The sequence below is a fragment of the Oryza glaberrima genome, chromosome 3, assembly GCF_000147395.1.
Source record: "Oryza glaberrima chromosome 3, OglaRS2, whole genome shotgun sequence".
Lineage (NCBI taxonomy): Eukaryota > Viridiplantae > Streptophyta > Magnoliopsida > Poales > Poaceae > Oryza > Oryza glaberrima.
The window spans coordinates 20,955,849-20,972,340 of NC_068328.1; the positions used below are offsets into that span (position 1 = coordinate 20,955,849).

General features: G+C 42.1%; 3 protein-coding genes across 3 annotated transcripts; 2 read left to right on the forward strand and 1 right to left on the reverse strand.

Moving 5' to 3' along the window:
- Nucleotides 1-4,211: 4,211 nt before the first annotated feature.
- On the forward strand, nucleotides 4,212-8,732 carry LOC127768029 (putative disease resistance RPP13-like protein 1). The gene is made up of 3 exons (XM_052293543.1): nucleotides 4,212-4,645; nucleotides 5,096-7,948; nucleotides 8,035-8,732. The coding sequence occupies exons 1-3, from the start codon at nucleotides 4,289-4,291 to the stop codon at nucleotides 8,221-8,223; spliced, it is 3,399 nt and encodes a 1,132-aa protein (XP_052149503.1). The 5' UTR covers nucleotides 4,212-4,288; the 3' UTR covers nucleotides 8,224-8,732.
- A 316-nt stretch (nucleotides 8,733-9,048) lies between these two features.
- LOC127768030 (60S ribosomal protein L19-1-like) lies at nucleotides 9,049-11,713 on the reverse strand. Its single transcript, XM_052293544.1, has 5 exons — nucleotides 11,538-11,713; nucleotides 10,102-10,224; nucleotides 9,709-10,022; nucleotides 9,365-9,411; nucleotides 9,049-9,280 (listed from the first exon to the last, which is right to left on the reverse strand). The coding sequence occupies exons 1-5, from the start codon at nucleotides 11,647-11,649 to the stop codon at nucleotides 9,256-9,258; spliced, it is 621 nt and encodes a 206-aa protein (XP_052149504.1). The 5' UTR covers nucleotides 11,650-11,713; the 3' UTR covers nucleotides 9,049-9,255.
- Nucleotides 11,714-14,333: 2,620 nt separating this feature from the next.
- Nucleotides 14,334-15,424, forward strand: LOC127766313 (uncharacterized). Its single transcript, XM_052291391.1, is given in 3 exon segments — nucleotides 14,334-14,338; nucleotides 14,763-15,095; nucleotides 15,097-15,424. Coding segments are annotated over 3 exon segments (666 nt in total).
- The last annotated feature ends 1,068 nt before the right edge of the window (nucleotides 15,425-16,492 follow it).

Genomic DNA, 16,492 nt, shown 5'->3' on the forward strand with positions numbered 1-16,492 from the left:
TTAAACTTGATGTCAAGATGATGCATCATGATAACCCGGTCCACAGGGGTACACAGGGTGACCACTCCTCTTCCCCTCTCTGCATATGCGTCAGCCGCCAGGCGACGGCGGACGGCCACCGACAGCCGCCGCATGCAGCTAGGGTCGTGCCCGTGCGTGCCGGCTTTGGCGGTGGCGTGTGGCGATCACCGGCGTCCTCGGAACGAGCAAGCCAACGACGCGAGGATGGGACGGGACCAGGGGAGGAGGGCAGTGCCGCGGCCTGCAGCGGTTGCGTGCAATTTGCAAAGCAGTCTGGAGCTTGGTTGCGCTGGAGATTGGAGCAGCCGGGTGGGAAGGAGACGATCGAGGGTGGATCATCGGATCCTGTTTCCGACACCACCACAGTAAAGGAAGGCTCGTTCCCAAATCCCATTTTTATCTGTTGGTGTGTAAAATGAGAAATCAATGTACTTCAGTTGGTTCAGTTTTTTTTTTTACTGTAAACTGTGGACTTTATCACTGCAGAGACCAAAATGAAGGAAGTATGTGGATTTGAAATCACACTCTTCTTGTTGTAAGAACACCGAAATTAATAAGCATCATGTTCTGGATCCATCAAAAATGCCTCTCAAGTCCCATGAATCTTTTCGTATGCTATATATTTGTCAACATAGATTATAGTTTGTCAATTGTTGTTTCATTCATGGATTGAATTTTTTTTTCTAAATATGAACCTTACATTTAGCTTTTAGATACTTCCTCTATCCAAAAGTCTAATACCTATTTCATTCTTTGGTTTTCCAAAAGTCTAAGACCTATTTGTAATCTCTATGTGCTAAATTAAATTGTTGACCGGAACCCAAGACGTCCTTTTAGTACTTATTGTCGCATGCATGTGTGTAGTTCATTAGTTTTGTCACTGGGTGGATGAGTTAATTACTTCTTAGTCATGGTGATAAAAGAAATATGTTTTTAGATTTTTGGATGAAGGGAGTATCTCTTAATTTCTGAGATATACATGCATTTAAGGTGCTCGATAAACACGTAGCTAAATTATTTTATTGTTAACTAACCTGTAATCTCCCTATGTTAATTTGTGGTGTTTTGATATTGTGTATATTGTTTTCTTTTCCATTTAAGTATCCCATAGTAACTCTGAATACCAATAGAAATCTTCCATCTTCCACAGTTTTGCAGTGCATTCCATTGTATGCAGGGGCGGATCCAACGTGGGTGCAGGGGGGACTCGAGTCCCCCCTCCACCCACAAGACCCATGGATACCTCCCGGAGCACCCCCTTCAATTTTTCACCATAAATGATAAACTAAAGGTCCCTAAATGGCTGGATGTAGAAGAAACTGTGTAATTGAGCCCCTCCAAATTTTTGTTCCTGAATCCGCCCCTATTTGTATGGGCTTAAACATAGGAATTTCAGTAAAGAAAAGAATGTGATAGTTACAACCTTTTCAATCAAGATTCAGTTATCAGCGGTGTAATGAGATATATGATTATTCCAAATTCCAATGCAATGTGCTTGCTTGATATTATGTGAAATCACATATAGGTGAATTTAGCTTTGGATGTGGATTTGTACTGCACAGTATTTAACTGCAGGCAGCGCACGCTATCCTTTTTTCCCACTCCATACAGTTCTACTATTCATTATTGAATGTATGGGAAGGTAGCCTATGCTCATGTATCAACAGAGTATTTTCATTGTTTGTTTCTTGCAGAATAAACCATGCACATGCTGACGAAAAGTGACAGTCAGCATGTATCATGCATCCCGTGAGAGCTACTATGCACTGAAAATTGGTAGTGTTCATTCTGTGTTACATATTGCTACTGATGACTTGATTTTTATTTTATTTTTTCAATTAAAGCTGAAATTAAACCTCCCATTCTAGCTGTTGTTCAAGACAAAAGGTCCATCTTTTGCTGTTTTGTTCCATAGCAATAATGTCAGAAAAAGCCTACATAACATGTACAATACAACATCTCTGTGTTAGTTATTTCTTGCTTGATCTGTGAAGTGAAATCAGATTTATGCATGATTCTTCTTTGTGGTTTATCAGCTGGGATCACATGATGCAGAAATGTCCAACTTTGGTCTTGTGTTATGCTACAATAAGGTAAGTCATTCTTTGACAAGGGGAAGAAATTCCAGCATTCATCAAAATTAGTAATATTTAGTAAGGAAAAGTAATACATTGTATTGAAAGGGTTTCCTTTGTGACCTAAATTACAGGTGTAACATGTTTGCAAGTGTAAAAAATTACTAAGCTTCCAAGCATGCCCTTAGATAGTACACGCAATGTAATGTTAACAAAAAAATTGGCCATGAACGTCGTGTTGAATGTCAATTTCATGAGCACTTTTAGCTTCTTTTATAAATTCCTACTTCCATTGTTGGATACAGATTCAAGATGATAGATGATAGACTTAGATGAGCACATGATAGGGTAATTACTAAGAAGGTAAAATGGTTATGAATTAAGACTACGCAGGTAGTTGGGAGACTATTGTAAAAGACTAATGACTTGTTTTTTGTTGCCTTCTGATTTTTCCTTTTCAGAACAGTTTGCAAATGGAAGTTAGCATTATAGAACTTGGAAGCCATCTTGATTGTGTGGACAAACATACCAATTCCGAAGCCGTCTTTTTAATCTAGTATATCATGATGCCATGGGGTTATTTGGCCTAGCTTATTTGCATATGTCAGAAAGAACTAGGGAATTGTGTTGGGGGGCACAAATAGCCATTTTATTAGTTCTCTTCTTTTCATTGTATAGTTGGCCTGGCAGATTTTAGCTGATTGGCTGAAAATATGATCCTGTTGCTTCATGCTCATGAGAAATAAAGGGACCAATTTGTTGATATGCACTGCAAAAGTCGATGGTCGATGCTATTCCTGACTTGGTGTAGAGAATCACGGACCTCTATAGTAAACTAAGTTTTTGTTCTAATCATTGGTATTAGTGATTCTATACGGTCAAATAATTCAGTTTATACTAACCAAGCCTCATTGAAATGCCCAAAGAATTTTGTCGCCTTCTTACTGACAACCGGAAGGACTTAATTCTGTCATCTTGCGGTAATATTCAAATTAAAATGATGAACTAAACAAGGAATTATAAGAAATCATACATACATATTAGGAGACAGAAACTTTGGCATGGGAACACTATGTTCTTAAGAAGTGGTCCAACCTTCAGAAGAGCTCTGATATTTCGAGTTTTCAGGTAATGCTTCTTTCCCACTACACCTGAACATCAACGGTGTGTTGTAGCTGCTTCAATCTTCAGACTTTTGTATGAAGTTTCATGGTAAACATGTATCTAACTTTCGTTCCAGCTGTGCACCTCTAAAGCTGTACTCTGTAAAACATGCATCTACTCATTATATTACTTTGCATTTGATTTTCATCAAGTGCATGTGCTACTTTAAAATATTTTCTGTTAAGTCAACTGATACGTAAATATCTGTGTGAAACTATAATACTCTAGAGTCTAGTGGGAAGTATTTTGTAGTTAATGTATATGTATCAGTTCCAAGGGGCTATTATTAAGTTGTATGTATTGCGATACTCTAGTAGCACCTCTAGTCCTGGGCCCAACTCTCTATAGAAGCGAATTTCAGGTCTAGTTAAAAAAAAATCACTTGCTAGCCCTCGTAAAAAAATGTGTTAAGAATCGACCTATTAAGGGCGGGCGACAAGGGCTTCAAAGTAGGATTAAGGACCGATCCATACGACGCTAGTCCGCGTGTTAGGGGCCAGGTTACGTGGCTTTTCTTAGTCGGTTTGGTTGAGGCTTCTTCTTCTTAATGTGGGGGTGGTCATGCCTCCACTGATCGAGTTTTTTTAATACCAAGTTATATATGCTTAGTAGTAACCAAATCTGTGGGATGTTTGACTGTAGTACAGTGAAATACAGGAGAAATCTGGGAGTTAGTATTAATGAGGACTTCTTGTTGTGGTTTTCTAACTATGGGCTACCACAAGAAATGATAAATAGATATCTATTATTGAATCTGGAGATATAATGTGATACTAAAGCATAAATAGTACTGCTGCACTGCACCATGCAAGGACAAGTGGTCCAGTATAAGAAAATAAGATTATGGCCAACAGCTGCATGAACCTCCATGTGCAGCTTCAAAATAACCGGCTGCCTTTGAATATTCTACTGCTTCCCCTCAACAGAGTCAACATTAGCCATATTGTTTTGGTTGCAAGTTGCAGCTTGCAACACTCATTTCTCCTGAGAAACCCAACCTTCTTGCAGGTAGAGGAACAAGGAGGGAGATGGCTGGCCTGATTTCTTCAGGAATCATCAAGTGGACAGCAAGCAAGCTTTCTTCACTGGTTTCGGCATCACCTGGAGCATCAGCATCCAATGAGCAGAGTTCTGCACTCAGGGATGTGAGGACGCTGCAGAGGACGATGGCGAGGATCCAGCGCACACTTGCTACCACCGATGAGCACAGCATCAGAGATGCATCTGAGAGGCTTCACCTGAGGGAGCTTCAGCAGTTTGCCTACGATGCCCAAGATGCAATCGATCAGTACAAGTTTGAGCTTCTGCGGCGAAGGATGGATGATCCAAACAGTCATGGAGATGGCAGCAGTAGCCGTAAACGCAAGCACAAGGGGGACAAGAAGGTACCACCAGTTCTTCTCCTGTGATTTTTCTTTTCCTTTTCCGTTTGATTCATCAGAAAAGTTTTGCAGATTTACCATTTTAGTGAAATGCAAGCATGTAGATGGTTGGTCTAATTACTCATGTTACCATAGGTAGACAATATTGATTCTTGAAGTATATTGACATATTCCATTATCTCTAACATAAGAATCATCGATAAAACCGTTGCTAGTCTGCAGCTGTTGTCATGTCAACTACAGTGAAATAAATGAGCTAGGTAAAAACATGGGATTGAATGATTGTAATAATTTAATGAAGAAATTATCAAATAAAAAATAAATTTATAAAAAATGGTTTGTTTTTAGCAAAATCAAAGGCACTTTCTACAAGCAACTTACTAGATATGAGAATATTGTCTATGTGAAATAAATATTATTTTCTATTTTTTTATTCAAGTATTTTATCTCCAGGAACCTGAAACTGAACCGGAGGAAGTTTCAATTCCTGATGAATTGGCTGTCCGGGTAAGAAAAATCCTAGAAAGATTTAAGGAGATCACAAAGGCATGGGATGATCTCCGTCTGGATGATACAGATACAACAATGCAAGATGAGGAACATAGCATGCTCCCACTGCCTACTACCCCATATGTTGACGAGCCCACTATCTTTGGTAGAGATGAAGATAAGGAAAAGATAATCAAAATGCTGCTCTCTGTGGGTGGTGCCAATGAAGGAGATGTGTCAGTTCTTCCCATTATTGGAATGGGTGGAGTAGGAAAGACAGCACTTGTTCAACTAGTGTACAATGATCGAAGGATTCTGAACAGATTTGACTTGATGGGCTGGGTTCATGTCTCAGAGAATTTTGATCTCAAAAGCATAATGCGTAAAATTATCGTGTCCTTCATGAAAAAACCATGTCAGATGACACAAATGGATCAGCTCCAGTATATGCTAATAGAACAAGTTGTTGGCAGAAAGTTCTTGCTGGTTCTTGATGATGTGTGGAATGAGAGGAAGGATATTTGGGATGCATTATTATCAGCCATGTCACCTGCACAATCAAGCATAATATTGGTAACTACCCGCAATACAAGTGTGTCAACAATAGTCCAGACAATGCACCCCTACAATGTGAGTTGCCTACCTTTTGAGGAATCCTGGCAACTATTCAAGCAGATGGCCTTTTTGCACCAATATGAGAGTATGAAAATAGATTTTGAGGTTATTGGCAGAAAAATTGTTCAGAAATGTGCTGGCTTGCCTTTAGCAGTGAAGGCAATTGCCAGTGCACTTCGCTTTGAGGAAAATGAGGAGAAATGGAATGACATATTGGAGAGTGAACAATGGGAGTTACCAACAACAGAGGATACTGTGTTACCGGCGTTAAAATTAAGCTATGATCAAATGCCAATCCACTTAAAGCGGTGCTTTGTTTTCTTCGCATTATTCCCTAAGGGGCATGTTTTCTTGAAGGAAAATGTGGTATATCTGTGGATATCTTTGGGCTTCCTTAAACAGACCAGCCAGACAAACCTTGAGACTATTGCAAGGTGCCTTGATGACTTGATGCAGAGGACTATGGTTCAGAAAATACTATTTGATGGAGGACATGATTGCTTCACCATGCATGACCTTGTACATGATCTTGTCGCGTCCATCTCATATGAAGATATTTTGAGAATAGACACTCAACACATGAAGTCTTTGAATGAAGCATCAGGAAGCCTTAGGTATTTATCTCTGGTTGTGAGTTCTTCAGACCATGCGAATTTGGATTTGCGTACATTTCCAGTGTCAGGAGGTATCAGGATATTTCAAGTTGTAAATTCTATGGATGACAATAGAAGATATTTTTCATCCTTCTTCAAAAATAACAGAAGATGCTTCTCCAAGTTGTTCTCACATCACATTAACATTATAATTGATAATGAGCTATGGAGCAGTTTTCGGCATTTGAGAACTTTAGACTTAAGCCGCAGCTCAATGACAGCATTGCCTGATTCAATTAGAGAACTGAAGTTGCTCAGGTATCTAAGTATTTTCCAAACAAGAATCTCCAAGCTCCCAGAATCAATTTGTGACCTCCTTAATTTGAAGACCTTAGATGCAAGAACAAACTTTCTTGAAGAGCTACCACAAGGCATTCAGAGGCTGGTCAACCTCCAGCATCTCAATTTAGTCCTCTGGTCTCCCCTGTGCATGCCAAAAGGAATTGGAAATCTGACCAAACTACAAACCTTGACAAGGTATAGTGTTGGAAGTGGCAATTGGCACTGCAATATTGCTGAACTACATTACTTAGTGAATATCCATGGTGAATTGACCATTACAGGATTAGGTAGAGTGACCAAAGTTGATGATGCTCAAACAGCCAACCTGATTAATAAAGAGCATGTGCAAACTCTAAGATTAGATTGGTCTGATGGATTCTACTCTAGTGAATGTGATCATAATTCTAGTCATATAGATGTAAAAGCAACACCAGAATTAGCAGAGGAGGTATTTGAGAGCTTAAAGCCAACTAGCAACTTGGAGGAGTTAGAGGTAGCTGACTATTTTGGGTACAAATACCCAAGTTGGTTTGGAGGTTCTGCCTATTCACAATTGGCCAAGATAACTTTATGGAAGCAAGGCTGCAAGTTCCTTCCAACATTTGGCCAGTTACCTCAGCTGCGTAAACTTGTAGTTATACGCATGGAGGAAGTAGAGAGAATCGGGCAGGAGTTTCATGGCGAGAATTCCACAAATCGATTCCCAGTATTGGAGGAATTGGAGTTTGAGAACATGCCGAAATGGGTGGAGTGGACTGGAGTTTTTGATGGTGACTTCCCTTCACTTCGTGAGCTGAAAATCAAGGACAGCGGTGAATTGAGAACCCTTCCACATAAATTATCATCCTCTTTGAAAAAATTGGTCATCAAGAAATGTGAAAAGCTGACAAAACTGCCAACTATTCCCAACCTAACAATCTTACTTTTGAAGGGCAATCTTAGCGAAGAAATACACAATAGTCTGGATTTTCCAATGCTCCAAATATTAAAAGTGTGTTTCTCGCAAAAACTTGTGTGCCTTGAACTTAACAATAAGAACCTACCAATCCTGGAGGTACTAGCTATAAGTGGATGCCGGGGGCTATTTTCTGTGGTAGGATTGTTCAGCCTTGAATCCCTCAAGCTTCTGAAAATAAAAGATTGCCCAAACCTGCAGTGCCCTTTACAGCCACTTCAACAGCAGCTTCAGCAATGTATTATCACGAACTGTCCTCAATTGCAGGAATGGATTGAGTGGCAACAGTCTCTAATAGACAAGGAAGATAAGGTAAGAGCTTTTTTTTTTTATCTGTGCTTTCTTTGTGCCTTTTGTTTTTTGTTTTCTTCACTGAAATTGATGTATTTTATCCTCAGCAGCAACCAGAATTTGATAATGCAAGTTATGATCAAGAGGCTATTGGTGCACTGAGCGACAATAGTGAGGATGATGTTGAAGTTTTCAATGAAGATGAAGATGACGATTTCTATGATGAAATGCTAGAAGTTGGGCAGTCAAGCGGGACAGCAATTAATGACGATGATGGAAGTAACGATGCTGTTTGAAGTATGAGAGCAATATTTTTGAACATCACGTGCAAATGATTTTGTTTGCATGTCGTTCTCCAACTTCAACTTGATTAATCCAATTTAATGTGCTACTTCCTATTTTTTTTAAAAAAAACTACAGTGCAAAATATACCAATTTCAGGGCGAAAAAAATATGTGACATACATTCCATTAGCTGGATAGCTATGGTTTTAATGTAGGAAAAACTGTTATATAAGTGTCTTACAAAATATTTCTGAGCTCTCAATCTTGATAACAAATGAAAAAAAAAACTCATAGAAGTAGGAAACATGAACCGTAAGTAGAAGTACTTAAAAAACATGTGGTTTGAGCTTTCTAATTTTATGACAAACTTGGCTACCATCACGGATTTCCAGTGCTGCCTCAAATTTCCCTTTGGTTCAGTTGCATTTCTCGGATAAACAAGTTTTCTTGTTAGCGACAATTGCATATTTTTTTATTAATAATTTCATATTTTTGCAACTAATTGATTGTCACTATCACTATTCATGCATCATGTTTATGCGTCTGCAGGACTGCAATTTGTCCAGTTGCCCATCTATGGTGACAAATTGCAATTGTCTAGAGCAAGACAGGGTAGTAAAAGGTACAGCTATTTCACGCGTACCCCAAGTTGAATGTGTATGCAACCTTGGTTGAATGATCGTTAGTTATGAACCATACGGCAGGTAAGATCCAGATTTAGCCGTTTGGTTAAATATCGATCCAATACTAATGCAACTTCTCTGCATTGAGGCAGTACCAGATACATAAGGCGTTAATTTCTCAATTATCAGGAACGAAGAAATTGGAGGAAACAAATTAAAGGTTAAAGACATCACCATCAACTTTAACAAAAAAACATCTTTGCATAAGCATCTACTACATCCAGCAGCATGAACATATAGTGTTTAAGGTATCGGACATGGAAGATACTTAAATACTAAGCCAAACGGTTCATATTTCAAAATTCAGCTAACACCTCAAACAGTTTCACTAATCATGCAGATCACACTTCATGCCAGATGTTCACTTCTTAGACTTCTTTGGTGCCCTGCATCATTAGGAAGTTGCACACGATAAAACTTTCTGAAAACAAGCATACATATTTGCAAATGGATGGTTCAATGCTACTTACGCCGCAGTTTGAGCAGGCGCTGCTGGAGCAGCTGGCTCTCTTGGGCCCTGTTTGTCATCATAAAAGTATTAAAAACACATGGCCAGCAAATAATCAAATATGAACAAGCCAGGCAAATATGCTTTACCATGGAACATCTTCAAAAAATTAATCATGATTTGACAAGCTTATTGTAACATGAATGACGTCCCAGTGTCATTTAACATGAATGATTTGACAGCATTGCTTTACTAGCATTTTTTATTTGGTGGAATAAAATATATTTCAATATTGAAATGCAAATGCTAACACATTAGATATTCCAATGAAAAAAAAATAAATTATAACCATAGAAATCGTCTCACCTGAGCCAACCTCTCCTCACGCCTGGCAATCTTCCTCTCACGGCTGGCCTTGCTCTTGGCACGCTTAGCCTCAAACTGGTCAGAGAGTGTCTTCTCTCTTGCCTTCTCAGCCTTAGACTTGTGGATACTTTCCATGAGAACACGCTTGTTCTTGAACATGTTACCCTTGACCTTCATGTACATGTCATGATACATGTGCTTGTCAATCTTCTTGGCCTCACGATACTTGCGCAGCAAACGCCTGAGCACACGCATCCTCCTCATCCACAGGATCTTGGTGGGGAGCCTAGCCTCCCTGGTACCCCTACGCTTACCTGCAAAATGGCAGAATAAGGAATACGCAGAGACATTTTCACACTAAAATAACAATGAACTTAATTGTACACAACGCACCATAGCCAGAGTGACGTCCCTTCTGCTTGGCCTCATGGGCTCTCCGTGCACGGGACCTGGAGTGAATCTTCTGGGGCTTCTTGATAATGAACCCATCCTTGACCAACTTACGGATGTTCTGACCTGCAAGCACAAAGGAAAAAAAAATCAGATAGCCTTCCAAGAATTTCAGGCATGTGATATGAGTCACAGATATATACAGGGCAACAAACTTTAGTATCTAGAACAGGGCAACATATCCTATGTACACAGGCCCTCACGTGTACACACGTGCACACCAACTAAAAAATGTCACCAAAAAATCTAGAAAAAATCATACACATACTTTCAATTGTATTACACCTAGGGTTAAAATCTTAACGTCAAATTCATTATATTTTAGCCGTAACAAAAAAAACAAAAAATCTGACAGTTTTAAGGTTGCAATTTTGTCAGAATTTTATCTTTTTTGTTATTCTCTATGTAGAATGAATTTGAAGATGCGACTTTGCACGTAGATGTAATACTATTGAAAGTACATGTATGAATTTTCCTAGAATTTTTTGTGATAATTTTTAGTTGGTGTACACGGTGTGTACACACGAGTGCCTGTGTGCATAGGATACGCTGCCCTAGAACAGTAAATAATTAATAGGATCTTTTATTGGTTCTTGCAGGAAATGAGTTGTGACCTATTCCAATCGAACATTACACAAACTCGCTTGCAGATAAGCTACACCATAATTCATACGCCCAGACAGGATCATACCACAGTTGTACAAATGGTGATGCAGAATCAAAATGAACCAACGAGCTTTAGAAGTTGGAATTGCAATTGCAAAACTGACAAAAGACTGATCCTTTAATGGTAATCATCATTTGGGCATGAATTGCCAGCATCCTAACTGATTTAGGTAACGAATAACTCAACAAAGAAGCACAAATGCACATGCATATCTAAATGCGCGAGGCATCCCCTTGTCTCTTTGTATATTAATCACTATAGAGGACAGTTAGGCACATTCCCAGAACAGCGCCTTGGATTAGAACCCCTAACGACAACCTTGATCAGTCGGTAACAACACTGCATGGTCCAATCTAGATAGCATACACTCCAAGGTAAATATACTGGCCATTTCTCTAATTTCCAAACAAATACACCCAGCACAACAACCTAACAACTCCTATAGAACTGGGAGCACGCGATTCCCACGAAGCAATTTCACCATCGTAACTTAACTAAAGTTTCGAGCACATAACAAAACTACTCGCTCTAATCCAACAACTAAAAGCTCCTACCAGAATCACGGGGGGCCAAAATTTTCGCGCGGATTAGCAGCATGGCTTCAGATCTAAGCAAATCACGCATCAACACCACACAAGTAGCAGGCACAGAACATCATACGGTAGGGCAAGGGGAGGGTTATGGGGGGAGGGACGAGGAGGGGAGTTCTCACGGGAGTTGGCCATGGAGATCTCGTTGACCTCATTGGGATCGAGCCAGACCTTGCCCTTGCCGCATTTGAGCACGCTGGAGGCGAGCCGCTTCTGCAGCTTGAGGGAAACCATCGCCGCCGCCGCCGCCGCCGCCGCCGGCTTCTTACCTGTGTGGAGTGTGTGGTGAGGGGGGTGCAACGGTTGGCCGCGTGCGGCGCCGGTGGTTTATATAGTGAGAGGGGCTAGGGTTTCAGCCCGAGCGGGGAGACTCATGGGCCTTGGGCCCATCAGTGTGTTGGGGTTTGCAGCGGGTATAAGTTCACTTTATGACCCTCAAATGTGATCGAAATCTAATCCATGACCCTAAACTACAAAACCAGATATTTCGACCCCCAAACTTCTAAAACCGGTGCAATTTGACTTCCTGGATGGTTTTGGGAGGCGGTTTTGCTGACATGGCGCCGTGTGGTGCCTACGTGGCAATATTGACCGAGTCTTCAGTCCACGTGGCGTTGACGTGGCATCTACATGGCGGTAGAATTGAAAAATATGCGTGGGACCCATTAGTCATTCACACAAAAAGAAATGTGGGCCCACTGACATATGGGGCCTACATGTCAGTCCTTCTTCCTCCTCCCTCTTTCTTTCTCTCCCCTTCTTCCCCTTCGGCCGGTGGCGCGCGGGGACAACGAGAGCGAGCAGCGGCGGGCGGCGGTGTTCGGTAGCGCGGGACGGGGCCAGCGGCGGGTGGGAGCCGCCGATGGCAGCGGTAGGACGAGGGCAGGAGCAGGTTCCAGATCTTCGGTGACGGCGGTGGCCGGCGCCTCCTTCAACCCCATCCACAGCCTCCTCCGCCCCTCCCTGCGGCGTGGTTGCCGGAGCCGGCGGTAGCGACCCCATCTCTCTCCCTCTCCTTCCTTCTCCACGTGGTGCGGCGACGAGGAGCGGTCACAGAGCACGATTCCGGCGCGGAGACGGCGATGGCGTGATGGAGACTGGCCCACTGTTGTCGCCGCCCTACTGTCACGCTACCGCTCCGCCGTCCTACTCCCTCGAGTTCTACTGACGCCGTCGCGCTGCTGTCGTGACTGCCACCGCCGTAGCTCTACTATCCCCGTGCGCCACCGGCCTAAGGGGAAGAAGGGGAGAGAAAGATGGGAGGAGGAAGAAGGACTGACATGTGGGCCCCACATGTCAGTAGGACCATATTTCTTTTTGTGTGAATGACTAATGGGCCCCACGCATATTTTTTAATTCTACCGCCACGTAGGTGCCACGTCAATGCCACGTGGAACGAAGATTCGGTCAATATTGCCATGTAGGTGCCACATGGCGCCACGTCAGCAAAACAGCCTCCCAAAACCGCCCAGGGAGTCAAATTGCACCGGTTTTAGGAGTTTGGGGTCGAGATATCCGGTTTCATAGTTTAGGGTCATGGATTAGATTTCGATCGCATTTTAGGGTCATAAAGTGAACTTATTCCTTTCCAGCGCCAGTCTGGAGTGACTGAGTGAGCGAGTGAGCGTGTCGTGCATGGTAGGATTTCTTTTTATTTTTTATATTCATTTTTTAAAAAAGATTTAAAAAACAAATTTCCTTTTCAAACTTTTACATAAATAAAATCCTCTCGCCCTACCATAGGATGAGATATATAAATCGTCCTATGGTAGAGCAATCTATATGATGTGGCACCCACGAGAGATGCGTCGTGGTGATTTTAGATGCAGTCCCTCCCAATGCCAGGAGGGGAGGCCGGTTGCAAAATTTCCATGGTGCGCTTCATCCATGACCAAACTTTACACTGCGACAATTTTGCATATTGCCTCCTGCCGACAATAAATTGTCCTAGGGGAAGCCATAGGGAGATTTATCGTCGAGAGAGGGCCACCTGCAAAATTGACATGGTGCTCCCTCCTGCGGGGTGCCACGTCAAATAGATTGTCCTAACGTAGGTGTTGACGGTCGTTAACTACAAACTTAGTGGTAGGTGTTTTATATTAACCATTTCCACTAGTTTTGTTACATTTATGTATGCAGGTCATTTAAAAAGAAAATACACCCACCATGCGATGAAAAATGAACCTCTGGCTAATCACACGCGAGTACAAAAATTGGAGGGCCCATAAGTCAATCAAAACAGACTTAAAGTATGGCCAAACCGTCCTCAACCGTCATAGGGGCCCACTGGTTAGCTTTTGGTGAAAGTCAGTGGAAAAATGTGGGACCCAGGGGTCAGTCGAACCATTGCTTCAGGTGAACCGCCATGGTCACCACTCATCTCCAATCTACACGTAGCAGCTCCTGGTTGCTCCTCAATAACGATTGTATGGGTATCGACCTCTCCAACTGCCATAAAACCGCCACTCCAAGCTAGAAAAGGAGGAGACCTTCACACTTCCAAAATGCATAACAAAGTAGAGTACAACTCAATTTTAGACTTTAGACTTTACTTTAGTATGTTGGCTTGAATAGAGAATGAGGGGAAGTTCCGGAAGGAGTGCCCCGAAATATTAAAGTTCCTCCGACAATTTTACGGAGAAGTGCCGAACTGTCGGCATTCTTCCAACGGAGTTTTGGAGAAAGTCGGGATTGCCGGCAATTCTTCTCTCGCTTGTACCTCAGCGGATGATTATTTTCTTAAAGTAAGTAGTTGAGTTTCTTTTACATTCTTTAATTAGTTTATTTAAGTAAGATATATTCTCATTGGTACGGGTTCGTCGCTTAGTGTGCAATATAGTGCTCTAGTACATACGCAACAATGTTAAAATGACGTTGATGCCCTTTTATCGAGTTTATTCACAATATATCAAGCCTTAATGCGGTGGGAGGGGATACATCCTCCCAGTCGTTGGATGTGGACACGTGGCGCCATCTACTTACCTGACCATATTTAAGAATGAACGATATTTGAGTAGGAAGAGAGAGAATAGTGAACATTTGGTGCATGTGCTAGAGGGTCAGAGCAGCACATGCACAGGCGAGGAGAGAGCTAGCACATCACGCAGCTTGCATACAGCGGGTGGACGAGTGCCCAATTTTTCTCAAATAGATCGGGCGCCCGATCCGTAGTTTCCTCCCATATTTATCCTTTCAATTGGTAAAAAGTCTCTCCAGCTCTACTGCATTCTGTACTGGACTCACAAATACCTTCCAAATCACACCTCGTCTGCCACCAACGGTAACGGTACACGGCGTCCTCTCGCCGAACAGCCTCTGATAACACCCAAATTCCCGGTGCACCAAAGCGCAAAGCCCAGCCACTTGAGTGTCCGCAGCCCACCCACCAGTGATCATCATCGTCGTTGGCAGCGACAGAATGGGGCGGGGCTCTTGGTGTCGCTGCCAATGCTGTTGGTCTCGCTGCCGGTATCAGACACGTACGAGCAGGAGACCCGCCAAATGTTCGTGGAGTGGAAGGCCAAGTACATGAAGACCTATAGATACGCCGGCGAAGAGGAGTGCCGGTACACGGTGTTCAAGAAGAGCCGCCGCTGCGTCGCCCAGGCCAGGGCTGCCGGGCCGACCACATCTGGCCTCAACGGTCTCAGCGCCCTCGCTAGAGAGGAGATCTACCACGGGCAGAAAGGGGCAGAAATTGTTCAAGCAGGAGACCCACCGGATGTTCGTGGGGTGGAAGGCCAAGTACGGCAAGACCTACAGAGACGTTGGTGAGGAGAACTGCCAGTACAGGTTGTTCATGGGCAACCACCGCGTTGTCATCCGGCTCAACACCACCGCCGGGCAACATGTGTATGGCCTCAACCAATTCGGCAACCTCACCAATGGGGAGGTCCAAGAACGCTGCTACCCGGAGATGGAGGACCGAGAGCTGATTGCCAGGTGCCAAACCGCCGTCCCCATCCCCGACCCGGGCTCGGAGCCCGTCCATGGAAGGCTGATTCGGTAGCAGGTAATCATCTTGCTAGCTGTTTTTGGTTTCTTTATTTACCATTGTTGTTTCTTTACATGTGGTTGATTACCGTTTGCATCTAATTATTGATTTTGTTGGTCAAATGCACTTGTTTTTTTTCTGTATCCATACGAACACAAGTAGGGGATCGGATGCCTTCTGCCAGCAGATCAAACACACACACACACACACACACACACACACACACACACACACATATATATATATATATATATATATTTTCAATGGTGTACTAGTTTGTAATGGCTTCTTACGTGCAAGGAACTCATGAGATTTTGAGTAGTGCCTTGGTTGGTAGACAAGGGAACAATATTCTAGAGCTAACCGCAAGTATGTGAAAATATATATGTTTCAATAATTAATTTAAAAAGTTATGTTCCATATGTGAAAAGGGAATGTTTCACCTGAAAATCGACTTTGTTGCTCATTTTCAGTTTTACTATTGCAATGGATTTTTTCTAGTGTTGCACCTGATCAATAAGTATTTCCTGATGTTACACTACATAGTTTGCAAATATTGAACATGGTATTTCGTGATGTCTCAATAATTCATGCATGATATAAAAATATTACAACAAATCATGTATTTGTAAACATACGTATGTTTCATATGAATCTTATTCGATGTTTCGCTTGTTGGTACGTAATGTTTCGTGTAGTGATTGTTAGTGTTGCAATCAATATTTCTTTTTTGTTGCGTCTCCTTGAAACATTTGATAGAATAAGTTGAAACATTTTTTTATGAGTAGTGGAACAACACTCAATTTTTTTTTCTTAAAATGTAATAAGGTAAGATCTTGCTGTAAAGATTTAACAGTAACGAATATAACAATGTGATTATATTTCAGATCGGGTAGATAATTTATGAGAAAAAAATATTTTAATTTTGTTATAAGTTGTAATATACTAGTATCAATATATTTGAGTTGGAAAAGAGATAATAGTGAACGTTTGGTGCATGTGTCAGAAGGTCAGAGCAACACATGCACATGCGAGGAGAGAGCTAGCGCAACATGCAGCTTGCATGCAGCGGGTGGGCGAGTG

Bases quoted from the DNA above. Each gene is read 5' to 3' on its own strand.
- LOC127768029 (XM_052293543.1), top strand. From the start codon at position 4,289: ATGGCTGGCCTGATTTCTTCAGGAATCATCAAGTGGACAGCAAGCAAG. The intron at 4,646-5,095 runs GTACCACCAGTT...TTTTATCTCCAG, and splicing joins AGCACAAGGGGGACAAGAAG to GAACCTGAAACTGAACCGGA. The intron at 7,949-8,034 runs GTAAGAGCTTTT...TTTTATCCTCAG, and splicing joins TAATAGACAAGGAAGATAAG to CAGCAACCAGAATTTGATAA.
- LOC127768030 (XM_052293544.1), bottom strand. From the start codon at position 11,649: ATGGTTTCCCTCAAGCTGCAGAAGCGGCTCGCCTCCAGCGTGCTCAAA. The intron at 10,225-11,537 runs GTGAGAACTCCC...TTGTGCTTGCAG, and splicing joins GATCTCCATGGCCAACTCCC to GTCAGAACATCCGTAAGTTG. The intron at 9,281-9,364 runs GTAAGTAGCATT...CTAATGATGCAG, and splicing joins GCGCCTGCTCAAACTGCGGC to GGCACCAAAGAAGTCTAAGA.